This window comes from Barbus barbus (assembly GCF_936440315.1).
Source record: "Barbus barbus genome assembly, chromosome: 10".
Taxonomy (NCBI): domain Eukaryota; kingdom Metazoa; phylum Chordata; class Actinopteri; order Cypriniformes; family Cyprinidae; genus Barbus; species Barbus barbus.
Genome location: NC_136738.1, coordinates 17350947 through 17366702, shown reverse-complemented (window position 1 = coordinate 17366702; position 15756 = coordinate 17350947). Strand labels below are relative to the sequence as shown.

At 37.1% G+C, this 15756-nt stretch overlaps 2 protein-coding genes across 3 annotated transcripts; one reads left to right on the top strand and one right to left on the bottom strand.

Moving 5' to 3' along the window:
- Positions 1–1277: 1277 nt before the first annotated feature.
- med4 (mediator complex subunit 4) lies at positions 1278–4381 on the bottom strand. Its single transcript, XM_079427314.1, has 7 exons — positions 4285–4381; positions 3954–4020; positions 3559–3729; positions 2943–3000; positions 2272–2358; positions 2016–2147; positions 1278–1860 (listed from the first exon to the last, which is right to left on the bottom strand). Exons 1-7 carry the CDS (start codon positions 4356–4358, stop codon positions 1688–1690), a joined length of 762 nt encoding a protein of 253 aa, XP_079283440.1. The 5' UTR covers positions 4359–4381; the 3' UTR covers positions 1278–1687.
- A 17-nt stretch (positions 4382–4398) lies between these two features.
- Positions 4399–15109, top strand: itm2bb (integral membrane protein 2Bb). 2 transcript variants are annotated; one of them, XM_079427312.1, is made up of 7 exons: positions 4399–4891; positions 8568–8699; positions 9067–9129; positions 12626–12826; positions 13662–13772; positions 13904–14054; positions 14242–15109. In XM_079427312.1, exons 1-7 carry the CDS (start codon positions 4817–4819, stop codon positions 14328–14330), a joined length of 822 nt encoding a protein of 273 aa, XP_079283438.1. In that variant the 5' UTR covers positions 4399–4816; the 3' UTR covers positions 14331–15109. The 2 variants fall into 2 exon arrangements, with proteins under 2 accessions (XP_079283438.1, XP_079283439.1); XM_079427313.1 differs by lacking the exon at positions 9067–9129 and having other exon boundaries at positions 4401–4891.
- The last annotated feature ends 647 nt before the right edge of the window (positions 15110–15756 follow it).

Below are 15756 nucleotides of genomic sequence, written 5' to 3'. Positions count from 1 at the left end.
CAAACTGTGGATAGACTGAAAATAGACTTCTTTGAATATATCCAGTCAATGCTTGAATGCTTCTATACAGGATCAGGACATAACATCTGAAAGGATTAGGATATATGCCTGACATCTCTGAATCTACACTATCGTGTAGATATTATTTCGTTTTTAATATATTGTCATATATTCGCCTGATTCTACATTAGTTTGAGAAGATATACATTGGTATTTTGTACATACTATATAAATAATAAGCACTTAAAATGCTGTGTTGGCTAATTAGTGTTAATGCGCCATCTGGTGGCCAATGTTAAACAACCTGAACTTGCACCTATGCCCTATCAGAAATATATTCATTAATGTTTAAAGTATAAATTCAGTGCTCATTATTGCACTCTGGGACCATTAAACCCAATCACCATGTGCAATATAATAAGAGATCAAAGTTATTTTAGAGCTAAGAATGGAAACTAAGTTAGAAGTTCAGAATATCTTTTTAAAAGAGATAGTAAACATGTTTTAACAACTAATGTTACAAGAACCACTTATTCAAGCACATTATGTAGCATGTCAAGATTGTGTTTCTAAACAGTATGAAAAAAATATACAAATTAGATTATTTCCTGAAAGAAATACCTGTGCTTGCAAAGCAATAAAAGTGCATTAAAATTATGTAAAATAAAACTAATTAGACTAGAAACTAATATATAATTTAATGACGAGAGGAGGGAAAGGCTAAGATTGATGAATGAACATAAAGAAAATTCTGTGCCAAGTGTACCCAAATCTCAAGACATAAGTGTAAATAAATAAAAATAAATAATTTAAATTTAATTTTTCAGTCTCTATAGATGATTCTTGAAAAATGTATATTAATTTATGAGAAAGTTTAACCTGAATTTAGATACCCAAGACTGAAAAATTATCTTTGAAACATATTTGCCATATGTATAAGCGATTCAGACTGCATTAGTAAATAAAAAATGCTGGAGTTTCAAATAAACCCCAACCAGAATGTTACAGCAATATCAAAACTGTTTTGTCTTGCAAGCACTGTAATAAATTGAAGTCGACAGTCTATGAGCAATGATCATGCACAGAGTAGGATCTGTGCAAGCATTTTTAGAGGTCAAGGTATATATATTGGAAAACTGAACCCGAGGGGTCATTTAAATCAGACCTATTCCTCTACTACCTTACCTCAGCTCCACAGGGGAAACAAGCCATTTTAAAACTACACAGCCCTTCTGTATACACAAAACAGACCAGGTAAAATGAACAAAACAACAATATATATAAAAAAAAAACAATTTTATTTACAGAGTCTGAAAGTTCAGCGGTATTTACATTGCTATTTATATTCCAGCTGTAAAACAGTAACGCTACACTAGATTACAAATAAATGCAAATGAGCCTGTCACTCTGCACACAATGAAAACGATGCACCGGTGACATTTAAGGCCAGTGGGATAAAATTATACAAACAAATTATGACTGCAAGGCATCTGCAGAATGAAAAAAAAACAAGCAAATGAGGCTTTGCTGAAAAGAGGACCCGTGTAGGTTTGGTCCTCCTGAAAGCAGTATACGTAGCAAACTGGACCTCCACAATCACAGAAACTAGACGCAGACAACACACTTTCAGGCTGCTCAGGTGGACAAACTCAAGTTACTGTGGACACACTCACACACACACACACTCTCAGTCTGAGTCACTGCTGCTGCTAGAGGAATCTGTTGACATGGCCTCAACATCATCTTCATTTTCCTTGTTATGACCAGGTGGCTCCAGGCCAAAATCGTTGCCATGGTGAGGAGGCAGAATCCCCATGGAAACATCAGCAGACTGCCAAGGATATTGTGGGGTTAGAATATCTAAAAGCGAAAGGAGAAAGACATTAGCAAAAAATAAACATTCTCTACTTCAACAGAAAAGTACATAGCCACACACAAACCACAATATTTGTATGAATAAAGACAACCGGGAACAGAAAAGAGCATGGACGGATGAAACAGAAGAGTGAACCTGCCTGGTAATCTCCCAGCAGCCAATGCGTCTCCTGGCAGGTGCCCGTTCACTCCGTTGGTGGACATATTGCTCATGTTACCCAGTATTCCACTGCGCATCTCCAGATCAGTGGGGTACGGCCTGCGGGGGTCACCTACACATACATCCACATCACAAGAACTTACAAATATAACCGAACATGTTTCTGAGGAAATCAAATGAATAGTGAAAGAGATGAATAAAAGAACTGGACACAGAAGAAAATACTGTCTGCTTACCAGGAACCCAGTTGAGAGGAGCACACACTGCATTACTGGCACTGATCCTGTGGGCATATTTGATGATCTCCTCTGAAGAGACACTCCCTGATGAAAGCACACAAAAATAGTGAGACAAGAGGCCATTTTTAACCAGAGCAGAGTCTATTTGATATTATGGTAAATCAATACATTAAATCAACTAAATATAATACAATTACTTGCATCTCAGTTTTGTGACTGAATCAATCCTACTGAGAACTCCTGTATTTTCCTGAATAAAAGTCACATTTTAAATAATCTAAAACTTAAAATCCAAAGAGGCTTTTTTAAGGCAAGTTTAAATAAATTACATTAGACTTGGAGTTTATAGTGTTTTTTTTTTAATAATGAATGCCACTATAAATTATGATTATATTATAATATATATTACATATATTATATTTTACATTTCTGAGTACCATTAAATTTAAAGGATTTCTTGTGAAGTGAAGGAAACTAAAATACATCTTTACAGTGTTTATAATGTTCCTGAACTTCCTGAAAGTAATAATAAAGTGTCTTGTACACTGATGCACATTTTCTGCATTTTTTCCCCTCTCAACAATGCAAATATGACCTAGTATACATTATAGTCAGGTGAGACTTATTTTCCAGAAAATATGGTCATAATTTTAACAACACAATAATACCTTTTCTGGCCTTTTCAATAGACTTCAGCTTTTCTTTAGCTTGGTAGACAGCAGTGGCCTGATGAATGAAAAACAGAATTATTTTCAGTTTAAAGAACTGATTCATAAATATTGTCAAACACAGTTTGTATAAAAAGACTGGGTGGGTTGCACCTTATTTTAAAGTGTTCTTGTACAAATACATTGTGGTTAATATTAGTACACTATACATACTAAATGTTTAAGGTTTGGTTTAGGGTTAGTTGCTTGTAATTATGCACAATTTACTGTAATTCCTATAGTAATCACATATAACAATGTTAATGTTTTTATATATATATATATATATATATATATATATATATATATATATATATATATATATATATATATATAGTGTCCTCGTTGTGAGTTCAAAGTAATCAAAATACATTTGTAATGTTCTCTCTTAATTTTGTAATTTCAAATGACCAATGATTTTTCTCAAATCAAACTCATAACAACACAACAAGCAGTTGTTATTGTTGGAAATCAAGTATCTACAAAGTTGCACAAAAAAGTGACAGTTTGTAAAGTAATAAAGTATGCCGATCTGTAACTGAATGTTACTGAAATAAACATGCATTGGCTCAGTTACCAGTATATGCTCAGCCTCTTTGAGTTGTTTCTGGAGCTGCTGGATATCGCTGTCTCTCTTCTCAACTTCCTTCTCCAGCGCCTGCATCTCCTGGTGCACTTTGCCCTGCTCCGCCGCCGTCTGCATGAGCTCCTGGAACTCTTTATCTCTCTGCACTAACAGCTCCAGTATCTGCTCACAGAGTCAGCATACGGTCAATTCATGCACTACACAGCAATTCACAAGGCAATATTTATACTAATGCTAACTCTAATTGAACTAAATGCAAAATGTATTTCTTAGTTAGGATTTCTTTTTCCCAGGCTAAATCAGAAAACCTGTAAATATCAGATACAAATCTGTCTTCTTGCGATTTCAGTGATGTACTTGTTGTATGTGTAAACAGTGTCTCTCACATCTGTGTCCTCTCCATGCTGGGGCAGTTTCTGTGTCCTGGACAGCGCCAGCATCTCTATCAGCTCTCTACAACACAAACAAGATCATAAGAGAACCGAAAAGGGAGCAGTGTGTGAATAGTAGTAGTGTTAACAGCAGACTCGAGTGGACAAAGGAGACTGTGACTTATTTATTCCATTATGATCTAATCCAACAACTGTTATCAGGAATCACTGGGAATTTCATGAACGAGCAGTTTAATATAATTCTGCTTTGTAACAGCTAAAAAAGCAGACAGAAATGACATCAAAATGTATTTCTTCTAAACATGCAGAATATATGAAGACAAACCTGGATAAAACTTCAATATCATCCAGAGTGGATAAAAGCTTATCTTTCGTCGGTTTCTCTGCCGCCGCCGCCATGACTGTTTCTCGTCGCTCGCGCATGCGTCAAAAATACCACGCAGACGCAAGAGTAAGACAGTACTGACGCCTGTTGGCAGAAGGACTACAAACGCTCTCAATAAAATATTATCTGTGGCGTTCATAAACAGTTCTTGTAGAACTGCGGGGTAATAGAGTAAACGACGAAGAGCATAAAACTGGTTATCACGGCAATACCTGTCACTTATAGATACCGCTGTAATCTGGTAATTTACTTGCTCCTTTTCCCAGCGCTGCTGAGAATCAGCCAATATTCTATAATATCAAAAAAAGTGAACCACTCAGAATCTAGGGGGTGGAGATGGGCAGGTTTAGGCAGGTGGGAGGATCTTTAGGCTCCATCGAGACGCTTCTGATCAGGAAACTAAACGCTTTCATTTTGCGCTGTCTTTTCTTTCTCGACCTCGCGGAAATAATCATTTACATAAACTTTCAGTATGGTTAAAGTTTCTTTTAACAAGGCTCTCGCCATAAAGGATCCAAAGAAGGAAAGTCTCATTCTTGGTGTACAGGTACTGTAACGTTACTAACTAATCTTGCTGTATATTTACTATTTAATTGCGTAACCGCATTTTAGGAATGTTTGGGTTCAATATTATCTTTCAACCGAAAAGTCCAGTTATATGTGCATTGTTTTTTATTATTATTATTTTATATATATGATCTTGAGAGAAGTGTAGAAAGTATCCCAAATGCAGAAGTAAATGTGTTTCTTTGTTTAGGTTTGCTCATCTTTGATCAGGTTGAAAGTGTTTATAAAATGGCTGACGGCCCAAAGTTTGTCAAAGACACAGATCTGTGGTCAAAGACGGGTAATCACTAATACCTTGGTAAAACGTTACTGCAGGGTTTTTCACCTCCTTAAATTGATATTAAATTGAACTACCTGCCCTTTTTATATAAAGAGATAATAATTTTATATAAAAGGAAAAAAAATAAAAAATAAAAACTTATTATAATAACTTATGTCCCTCATTTTCATTGCCATTTTTTTACTTTAAATAATATTTTATGTATTTATTTCTAATTAATTTTGATATATTCAATTGATATGCTTTGATAATCTACTAAAAAACAAACTAATTTACACAAGCCCCTATGGGATCTGATACAAAGTGAAAATAAGTGTAATTAGTTACTACTGTATTTTGACAGAAACCTTGGTTGCCTTAGTACGTTTTTGTAAGCGTAATGAAATGTTAATAAACGCATAATTTCCTGGTATTGTTGGGTGTTAGACTGCCTGAACAGACTGTACTGGGTTGCTTGTTTGTGTGTTTTTTGGCAGCTGACACAGCCTGTTGTTGCCTCACTGACACTTTTTCTTTATTATATTTGCATGCGGATTTAAAAAAAAAGCTCTTCACTGATAATTTTTTATTAGAAAAAAAGATTAAATACTTGTGACACAGTGACAGAATAGAATAGAACAGAAAGAAAATGGATGACATACTAGACCCACATATAATTTACGTGGGTGGGCTGCACTAATTAAAAATGGCCAAATCAAGGCTAGACGATGGGCCAGTGGTGCAGTTACCTCTGGCTACAAGGGGGGCACTTACAATTGTGAAATTGAGATTGATAAGCAGTAGGTGCATTCCACTTGACCAAGTGCCCTGTGAAGTGGACCATTATGTGTGTGTGTGTGTGTGCATGTTTATGTGGTTTATGAGGACACAAATTTGTATAATGACATGGGTATGACAGAGGTATTACAATATGAAGGTGGTTTATGAGGACACTGCCTATGTCCCCGTAATTCAAAAGGCTTAAAAAACATACTAAATGGTGTTTTTTTGAAAATCTAAAAATGCACAAAGTCTCCTGTGAGGGCTAAGTTTAGGTGTAGGGTTGGTGTAGGGCAATAGCACACACAGTTTGTTCAGTATAAAAACCATTACGCCTATGGAGAGTCCCCATAAACCACAAAAACCAACATGTGTGTGTGTGTGTGTTTTGTGAGATGTTTCTCTGAATGGTATTCTTTCAGAATAATTTAACTGTGTTTCTCACAAACACTTTAGAAATACTCTACGCTCACTACCGGGAGACTTCTCTGATATATAAGGGAGTGCTTTTCATGGGTTGTGGATGTGTTGAGACATGTTTTATGTGTGCACTATCAAACATGTTTATGATACAGGCAACTTTGAAGAAAATTAGTGTATTGCATAAGGAGACAGAACTGCAAGCCAAGAATAAGAAAGTTAGACTTCAACTTAAAGGGATAGTTCACCCAAAAATTCTGCAATTAATTACTCACCCTCATGTCATTGCAAACCCATAAGACCGTCGTTCTTCTTCAGAACACAAATTAAGATATTTTTGATGAAATCTGAGACCATGCATAGACAGCAACGCAACTGAAATATTCCCAGACCCTGAAACATAGGACATTTAGTCATTTGGCAGACGCATAGGACATTGGTAAAACAGTCCATGTGACATAATTAGTGGCTCAACTTCAATTTTACGAAGCTACGAGAATACATTTGGTGTGCAAAGAAAACAAAAATAGCTTAATTTATTCAACAATTCTTCTCCCCGAGTTACCACATTGATTACGTTCTGGGGAAAGCACGTGTATACGTCATGGTACTCTCCAAAACAGCAGAAAATGGTAACTGGGGGGAGAAAAAGTTCTATTTTTTTGGGTGAACTAAGCCTTTAAGCTTAGAAATAAAAACTATTCTACTGCTTGTCTATACCATATGATTGTTGCTGTTGTTAATTTTCCTGCTGCATCTCAACTGTATATAAACTATATATCTGTATCTCACTCGCTATATAAATTTGGCTAAACATTATTGTTAAAATAAAAGAAACCAAAGTGCAAAATACTTGCAAATACCATATGTAAATATAGTGCAATTTTAACTGATTTTACTGTGGAACCAGGAAATGCCTGATTCATGAGGCATTCAAGAAGCATTAAAAAGACTCTCAACTGTCATTTCTGGTCAAGGCCATCCAACACTCGCCTCCATGTACTCAATAAAGGGCTGTGTGGTTACATTACTGAGAGAATGTGCCAATAAACAAAAACAACAATAAAAAATTAGGATACTAGGATAAACTATTTGGATTAAATAAGTACAGCACAATGAAACATGTAGCTCTGAAGTAGCTCTTAAATTCCCCTTCTGCTATTCAAATAGAAACTGTTTGATTAACTTTCTCTTTCAATTCATATTGCACTTAGGCGTGCAGTTCTTGTTTGAGTGAAGAAGCATTTTTGTAGATTAGAATTTAAAGACTTCTTTTTGCAGAAGTTGCTGACACCAAACTGTTTTAACGCCTCTTTGACTGGAAAGATGCAGTGTGAATCTCACTTCTTTTTTTTTTTTGGTTCTGTTCGTCTCATAACTGTCATTTTTCATAATTTATGTTTAAAACAGACTCTGAATAGACTAAGGTTTTTCTTGTTCCATTTGAGGTGTGTCTCATGGCAGATGATATCTGCTGTCTGTGAGGTGTGTGTGAATGTCTACTCTACAGGGACACAACTGAACGTTTAGGCTGAAGGTCAGGCTGGGGAGAGTCAGGCCCTGTTGTATACTGTATACTTTACAGAATGCTTAAAATAAGGCATTCATTTGAACAAGGAAAATGAATCTCTATCCAGTAATATTCATATTTTATCCTTTAGTGCTTTGAAAATCACTCTCTGTAACTTCAATAGATGACTTTAATTCTCAGGTTGGCCTGTTCTTTTGATTTAAGCCTTGTTTAATATGCTTAAATGGCTGCATTTATTTGATTAAAAATACAGTAAAACAGTAACATGTGTTAAATATTATTAGCTGTTTTATTTGGATCAATTTTAAAATGTAATTTTTGTCTGCGATGGCAAAGCTGATTTTTTTCAGCAGCCTTTCTTCCAGTCTTCAGTGTTATGTGAACCTTCAGAAATAATGATTTTTGATTTTCAAGAAACATTTCTTATTATTGTCAGTGTTGAAAACAGTTGTGCTGCTTAATATTTTTGTGGAAATCGTGGTATGCTATTTTTTCAGGATTCTACGATGATAACATTATAAATGTCTTCTGTCACCTTTGATCAGTTTACTGAATCATTGTTGAATAAAATATGAATTACTTTTGAACAGAAGGGTGTATGTATATTAAGTAATTGTTCAAACGTAATTTTGTAACCGTCGTTTCTCTGTGTAATTTGCCCTGTAGGATCCTGAGGCAGCGGTGTTGGTGCGTCCCCCGTCTAAGGTGTGGTGCTGGTGCTTTTGTCTGGGATTGGCTCTCGTTCTCTCTGGCGTAGTGGTGGGAGGAGCCTACCTATATAAATACTATGTGCTTGAGGTGAGAAAATTTATGTAACCATAGTGATATCAAAAACAAAACATCATAACATCTAACATGTATCATCTCGCATTGATTATTATCTTCATCTTGTTTCATTTCTATAACGTTTATTTCATAACCAGTCTAAGCCTCGAAGCAGTGATTTTCCGCTGGTGGGTTGTGACCCATAAATGGGTCACAGATTTTCTCTGAAATGCAAAAGCAACTCAAATCAAGCATAGACAGAATGTAGACACAGATACATGGAATAAACGCATTGATTATTACAGCACTGAGCACACTGGCAATCAAGGTGGCGTATGCAGTTCACATATATAATCAGGGGAGAGAGTAAGGTTGTTAACTTGACTTTCCTTTGCTGCAGATGCAGGATATTGTGGATGACAGAGCGGACGAGATGAAGGATGCACACACCTCTTTGCAATTGGTGAGTATAGAGGTAATCCCTTTCAACAGGTTTGTAGGCAAAGAACACTGGGGACACAAAGGAAGGGTAGACACACTGGAGACAAGTGCTAGAGGTAATGCTGGAGTTCAGGAAGTCAGGTAAGTAGTCCACTTTGTACAAACAAGACCAGACAATGAGGTGTGTGCTTTTGTAACAGTCCTAATGAGCGAGCAGGATGAGTAGCAGGTGTGTGTGATCAGAATTCTGGTGCTGGCAATCTGCCTTGTCCAGATACCCACACTTGCGGTCTTAGCTACTTGAGAGCGCGCATGTATGACAACAAGTGCACAAGACTGTCCAAAGTCTTCAAAACAGTGCCCTTAACGCACACAATCTCAAATACCGCTCCGGAGCGCTATTCCAGGTTTAGTGTACCCCATCATGCTTTGGAGTAAATCGTAAATCGATTTTTGCCAAGATCTTGCGAGAGGTCACAGAAACCGTTGCAATGAAAGTTAAATAGTAATACAATTAGATTTTATTACATATAATTTGGTGTAAAAAAAAAAAAAAGAAAAGTGTTGCACATTTTATTGGTGCAAAGAGTAGTGGTGGTGATATTTTGTACAACATTTGCAACTGCTTTTCACTACTTAATTAGAAGCACCACATTAAATTGCGGCATGTTATAGGGACTACTCAACAGGCATTTAGAAGTTGATCTTAAAATTCAAAGTATTTAAAGTAAAAAAATAAAGCCACGTAAACATGTTTTACAATACAAAACATTTTTACAACACCAAGTGTACACCATCAGGTAACGAAAAGTTCTACACACGTATGGTCTTCCTCCCTTGGCCCAAATACAGTAAATACGTCATGCAAGTAGTCAAGTGCAAAGACCACAAGTGTGGGTATTTGGACAAAAGGATTCTGTGACAGTACTTCCCCCATGTCATGGTGGTCGACCTCTTCCTTGGGGCGAAGGATGATCAGGGTGAGTGTCATGGAAGGCTGTGAGCAGGGTTGGATCAAGGATATAGTCTCTGGGGACCCAGGAGCGCTCCTCTGGGCCATATCCTTCTCAATCGACCAGATACTGTACGGTACAGATACTACAACCATCTACCACAGTGCAGGGAGTCCAGGATCTCTCTCACTCTGTAAATGGCTCCATCTTCCAGGATTAGTGGAGGGGGTTCCTAAGCTCTGTAGAGACTGAAACAGGTGGGTGATATGGTTTGTGGAGTGACACATGGCATGTTGAATGGATTCTGAAGTGTGCAGGAAGGTGCAGTTGATAAGCGACCGGGTAGATCTGTCAGGTGATGGTGAAGGGCCAATGCATCCAGGAATAAGCTTCTTACATGGCAGGCACATCCTATTGTCTCTGGTGGACAGCCAACCCGGTCCAGGCTAGAAAGTTGGAGTTCCATCCATCGGATGTCCGTCTGAATCCATTGGTGGCGCACTGCCACTGTGAGTGAGTGTCCCAGACCCTTTGGTTTCTCAGAACCACAAGTCAACAGATGGGACATGTGATGGTTTCCTGGACCACTGGAACAAAGGAGGCTGGTAACAGAGCATGCACCGAAAGAGAGCGAATCCAATGGCAGGCTGATACAGGGAACTGGAGCCTAGGAACTGCTTCCAAGAGTTCTGGCAACCATGGCAGAAGGTTCGTAGGATAGGTCCAATCTCCTGGATCTCTCTTCCCATCTGCCCATTTGATTGGGGATGGTATCCAGATGAGAGGCTCAATGTCACACCTAGGATGAAGAACGCTTTCCATACCTTTGCAATAAACTGGGGACCCCAATCTGATACTATATCCTCATGAATCCCTAAGACATGATTCAAGACAAGTTCTGCAATTTGCATTACAATGGGAATATCTTTGAAAGGAAGCAGATGACACGATTTATAAAATCGATCATTGACAACAAGAATGCATGCGTTACCATCAGAGGGGGCCAGGTCTTTGTAGTCCATGCCTAGGTGTGACCACGGGCAATTGGGAACGGCAGCAGATGGAGCTTGCCTGTTGGTAGATGGCTTGGGCTCTTTGAGATGGCACAGTCAGAGCAGCCTTGAATGAACCTTCTCACGTCCCTAGCCATATTGCACCACCAGAAACGATCTTTAAGAAGCAAGAGTGTGCTGTTGGCTGCTGGGTGAGTGGGGTGTGCTGTGATCTGGGACAACCCGGTGGAGTGGTTTCGGAGGCATTGGAGGATGTGGTTAGTTGTGGTGATCACTGGATGGGACTCAGAATCAAGTTGGGAAGCAAGATGGGCTCAGGTTCCTTGGTGACCTCTTTTAGAGCATGAAGACAGACCGCTTTGACATTCTTGGTACCTGGACAATAGAAATTGTAAACAGACCACTGGAGACATGAAAGGAAGAATCGGTGGAGTTCAGAAAGTCAGGTAAGTAGTCCACTTCACTCAAATGAGACCAGACATGAGGTGAGACGAGGTTGTATTTGTAGCAGTCTTAATGAGTGAGCTGGATGGGTAGCAGGTGTGTGTGATCAGAATTCTGGTGATGATGAGCGCTGTGATTGGCTGATATTGGAGCCTGGCAATTCTGTAACAGCAAATACTTCAAAATCATCTGCCACTTGGTAGAAGCTTGCAAAATTAGCCACAAGCCAATATACAAAGATCACGTGACTCGTCCTTATCCTCAAAAACCACAAAATGCAAGATACAACTTAGACTGCATAGTACTGACAGTAAACATGTAGGTGCAACTGGCCACGTTTACATGCACAATTTTTGGTTCAATCGGACTGAATTCATTCCGATTTATGAATCTGAATGTAGTGTTTACATGAACACTTAATAAATTGATTGGGTTGATGTGCACGTTTAGGTCACAAGCTTCAAATTGGATTTTTTTTTTTTTTACATGAGAACACTGCACAAATAGAGTTTCTCACTGTTTGTGCATAATAACCACTCTCCTACACTGTTTCTTTATTTGTTTTTAACAGCAAAATTAATATTTATCCATAAACCGCTGTGCCGTGCTTCTGATATTTATCACGCAGCAAAAACGCCCCTCCCTGCGCACAAGTCGGATCGATTAAGGTGTTTACATGAAGTCTTTTCATTCTGATTGAGCCATCAATCCGATTACAAATGGATTATTTGGTTGAATGTAAACGTAGCCAGTGCAAGCCATTTTACATCTTGGCAAGTTCTAGGAAACTAGTCACTAATATTAACATATGAAAAAACTTCTTTCATTAAGTGAACACATCTTGAGAGAAAAATGCAGAATTTTTCAGACGGCAGGACATTTATAGATCTGCACTTGTAAATTAATTCTGTATCATGCTTTTTTTCCCCTATGAAATTGTGATATTGTTACACTTGTGGGAGGTGCATGACACAAGTGTCATGCACCTCCCACAATGAGCAAATAGTTGATTTGCCTTTCAAAAAGTGTACATTTTCTTGGTACCAAACTGTTCTTTGAAATGTTGTTGCCAATTTGTGTTAATGCTGCATGTGTTTCTAACACACAGAAGGATCAGGTGTTTGTCTGTGGGTTGAAGTACTTTGAGGAAGACTATGAGTTTGATGAGGAGGTGGAGGTTGAGGCACCTCTGTTGCTCATTGAAGAGAATGTGAGCTTTTTCGAAGACGATGAGGTGGAGCTCATCAAAGTACCAGTCCCTGAGTTCGCAGAAGGCGATCCAGCTGGCATCCTGCATGACTTTACCATGGTACAAACACACACACACACACACACACAGACAGTGTTTAGCCATAACCACCATAAACATATTATCAGTCACGCTGCTGTATTTGTATCCATTCGAAATTTAACAAGGATAGATAGTTTTCTGAAATGATCAGGTTACAAAAAGAAGTTCATGAATTTCCTGTCTCGTGTTAAAGAGACTCTGGAAATATAAGTACATTAGTGAAATATTTTTATGTGACCCATTGGATGGGTCAAAATTATCTATTTTTCTTTTATGCCAAAAATCATTAGGATATTAAGTAAAGATCATGTTCCATGAAGATATTTTGTAAATTTTCTACCATAAATATATCAAAACTTCATTATTGATTAGTAATATGCATTGCTAAGGATTTTATTTGGACAACTTTAAAGATGATTTTCTCAATATTTAGATTTTTTTGCACCCTCAGATTCCAGATTTCCAAATAGTTGTATCTCGGCCAAATATTGTCCTATCCTTACATCAATGGAAAGATTATTTATTCAGCTTTCAGATGACGCATAAAACTCAATTTCACAAAATTGACCCTTATGACTGGGTTTGTGGTCCAGGGTCATATATTTGATTGATATGTGCTTCCTGGATCACACAAACTGTTTTAAGAAAAATTTGGAGGTTTTTTTTTTTGCTTTTATAATATTATTCTGCAAGGTTGTACAAAATTTATTAAAATTGACAGTAAATACATTGAATGTGACATCACAGGAATAAATTACATTTTAAAATGTATTCAAATAGAAAACAGTTATTTTATATTGTAATATTATTTTACATGACTATTTTTAACCTTTGTGTCATTCTGTGCTGTCAGAAACTGACTGCTTACCTCGACCTGAATCTGGACAGATGCTACATCATCAACCTGAACACATCTATTGTCATGCTGCCCAGAGATTTTCAGGAGTTCCTGGCCAATATCAAGGTAACCAGCCACATTAATAACAGGAGATTCTGTGAATTTGTGTCAATAAGTGGTTCTTGTGTTGCCGTGAATGTGTTTTTCACACAAATGCATTTCAGTAGTTAAGTTGATGTTTGTGTGTGTTTTTGCAGGCAGGAATGTATCTTCCTCAGACATACCTTGTGCGAGAAGAGATGATGATTACAGAGATGCTGGACAGCACCAGTGATCTGGGCTATTACATCAATAACCTGTGCAAAGACAAAGACACGTACAGACTGCAGCGTAGAGAAACCATACTGGGTAAGTGTACACAAACACTTACTTAAATTTGATAAGACTTTGTGTTTACATCTTTCCACCATCACAGTGGAACTTATTTTCAAGTTTTAAGCACAAATAAGTGGTGGAGGCACAGTATTTACTCTCATGTTCACTGTATAAACAAGTACATTTCAAACTTCTGAAAGCTGAATGTGCTCCGCTGCAGGTATGCAGAAACGTGAGGCTCTGAACTGCCACAAGATCCGCCATTTTGAAAACAAGTTTGTTGTGGAGACTTTGATCTGTGAGCCATGAAGAACATGAATCTCTGACGCAGCAGCAGATCTTCGGCTCTTCCTTTCATTAAGTGAAAAGAGTTTCTTTTGTGCCTGCTTTGTTTTTTCATAGGCCTTTTTTCACATACATTTTTAAAAGAAATCTAAAATGTGAAATTCTCTTCTGCACAAAGAGGTATATTATATTTGATTGTAAATGTAATGTGTCTTTTAAAGGCTATTTTCTGAATATTAGGCCTAATAAGCTATTGCAGCAATAGACATATTGCACATAAGAAAAAAAAAAGAGATTAACAAGTGATTTTAGCCTATATAGATGCCCAATCAGAGTTTAGACAGTAATTTAAATAAGTTTATTCCATGAGCTTGCTGAAAAGGTATGATTTTTCTGACTTTATATAAAAGTGTGTCTGTTATATTTAACATTTGCAACATCTACTGTATTTAAATCAGAGTTTTCAGCAAGTTAGTATATAACCTGGATCACAATGACAATCTGAGCTATTTGCATTTTATTTTCATATATAAATCTTTTATGAGATTAATAACCATACAAACATAACACTTCCTTTAAAATGACTAGAAATGTTCCAATCTGAAATGAATGTTCTTTGCTAATTTGTATATATGATAAACACTTTTCTGTCTTTAGACACAAGCTCCATATAAACAGAAAAATCACACAAAATGTTTTTGTCATGTTCATGTGTTATTTTGTTAGGTTTGTCAGTATACGTAACTATTCAAATGTTTGGGGTGGATTATTTTTTTTTTTTATTAAATACTTTTTTCTGTGTCGAGCGACAGTAAAGACACTTTTTTGGCAACTATTTAAAAAAAATACTTTTTTTTTTTGTGATTAGTTGAAGGTAATGTTAAAATATTTCAGCTTATTCCTACTTAATATGAAGAGATAATTATAGGTAAGAATTGTGTAGGTTTATTCCCCTGAAATGTAAATACTGAGACTGTGCTGCACTGTAAGAATATCAGCATCAAAAAAGAAAGTCATTTTCAGTTGATTTCAGATTTTCATCAGGTACGGCTCAGGTGATTGGCTCAAAAACTCGCATGAGCAAAAACGGCAGTAAGCAGGTCACAAGACTTCTGGGAACCTGCCAAACAACTGACAAAACTAGCAGCTTCCTCCTGGCAATATGGCTTGAAGGGCTCATTTGCCCCATCTGGTGGTTAAAGCCCATTCTTACATTGTTAAATTACATATTAAATCCTAAAAAAAGAGAAACAAAAACACAAGGAACTGATCATACTAAGCAGCACTCACTCACCAGCTGACCACAGTAACGCACCATGAATTGTTAAAATGGCTTTTAAAGATCCGTCACGTCCACACTAGCGAGCCCCATGGACTGTCAAGCTAAGTTCATGAAGAGGGACTGTAGGCTTATGTACTTTTCCCTAAACATTGTAAAAACAAAACATGT

Bases quoted from the DNA above. Each gene is read 5' to 3' on its own strand.
- med4 (XM_079427314.1), bottom strand. From the start codon at position 4,358: ATGGCGGCGGCGGCAGAGAAACCGACGAAAGATAAGCTTTTATCCACT. The intron at 4,021-4,284 runs GTTTGTCTTCAT...TTTGTGTTGTAG, and splicing joins GATATTGAAGTTTTATCCAG to AGAGCTGATAGAGATGCTGG. The intron at 2,359-2,942 runs GTATTATTGTGT...TGCTTTCATCAG, and splicing joins TATTGAAAAGGCCAGAAAAG to GGAGTGTCTCTTCAGAGGAG.
- itm2bb (XM_079427312.1), top strand. From the start codon at position 4,817: ATGGTTAAAGTTTCTTTTAACAAGGCTCTCGCCATAAAGGATCCAAAG. The intron at 4,892-8,567 runs GTACTGTAACGT...TTTGCCCTGTAG, and splicing joins GTCTCATTCTTGGTGTACAG to GATCCTGAGGCAGCGGTGTT. The intron at 9,130-12,625 runs GTGAGTATAGAG...TCTAACACACAG, and splicing joins CACACACCTCTTTGCAATTG to AAGGATCAGGTGTTTGTCTG.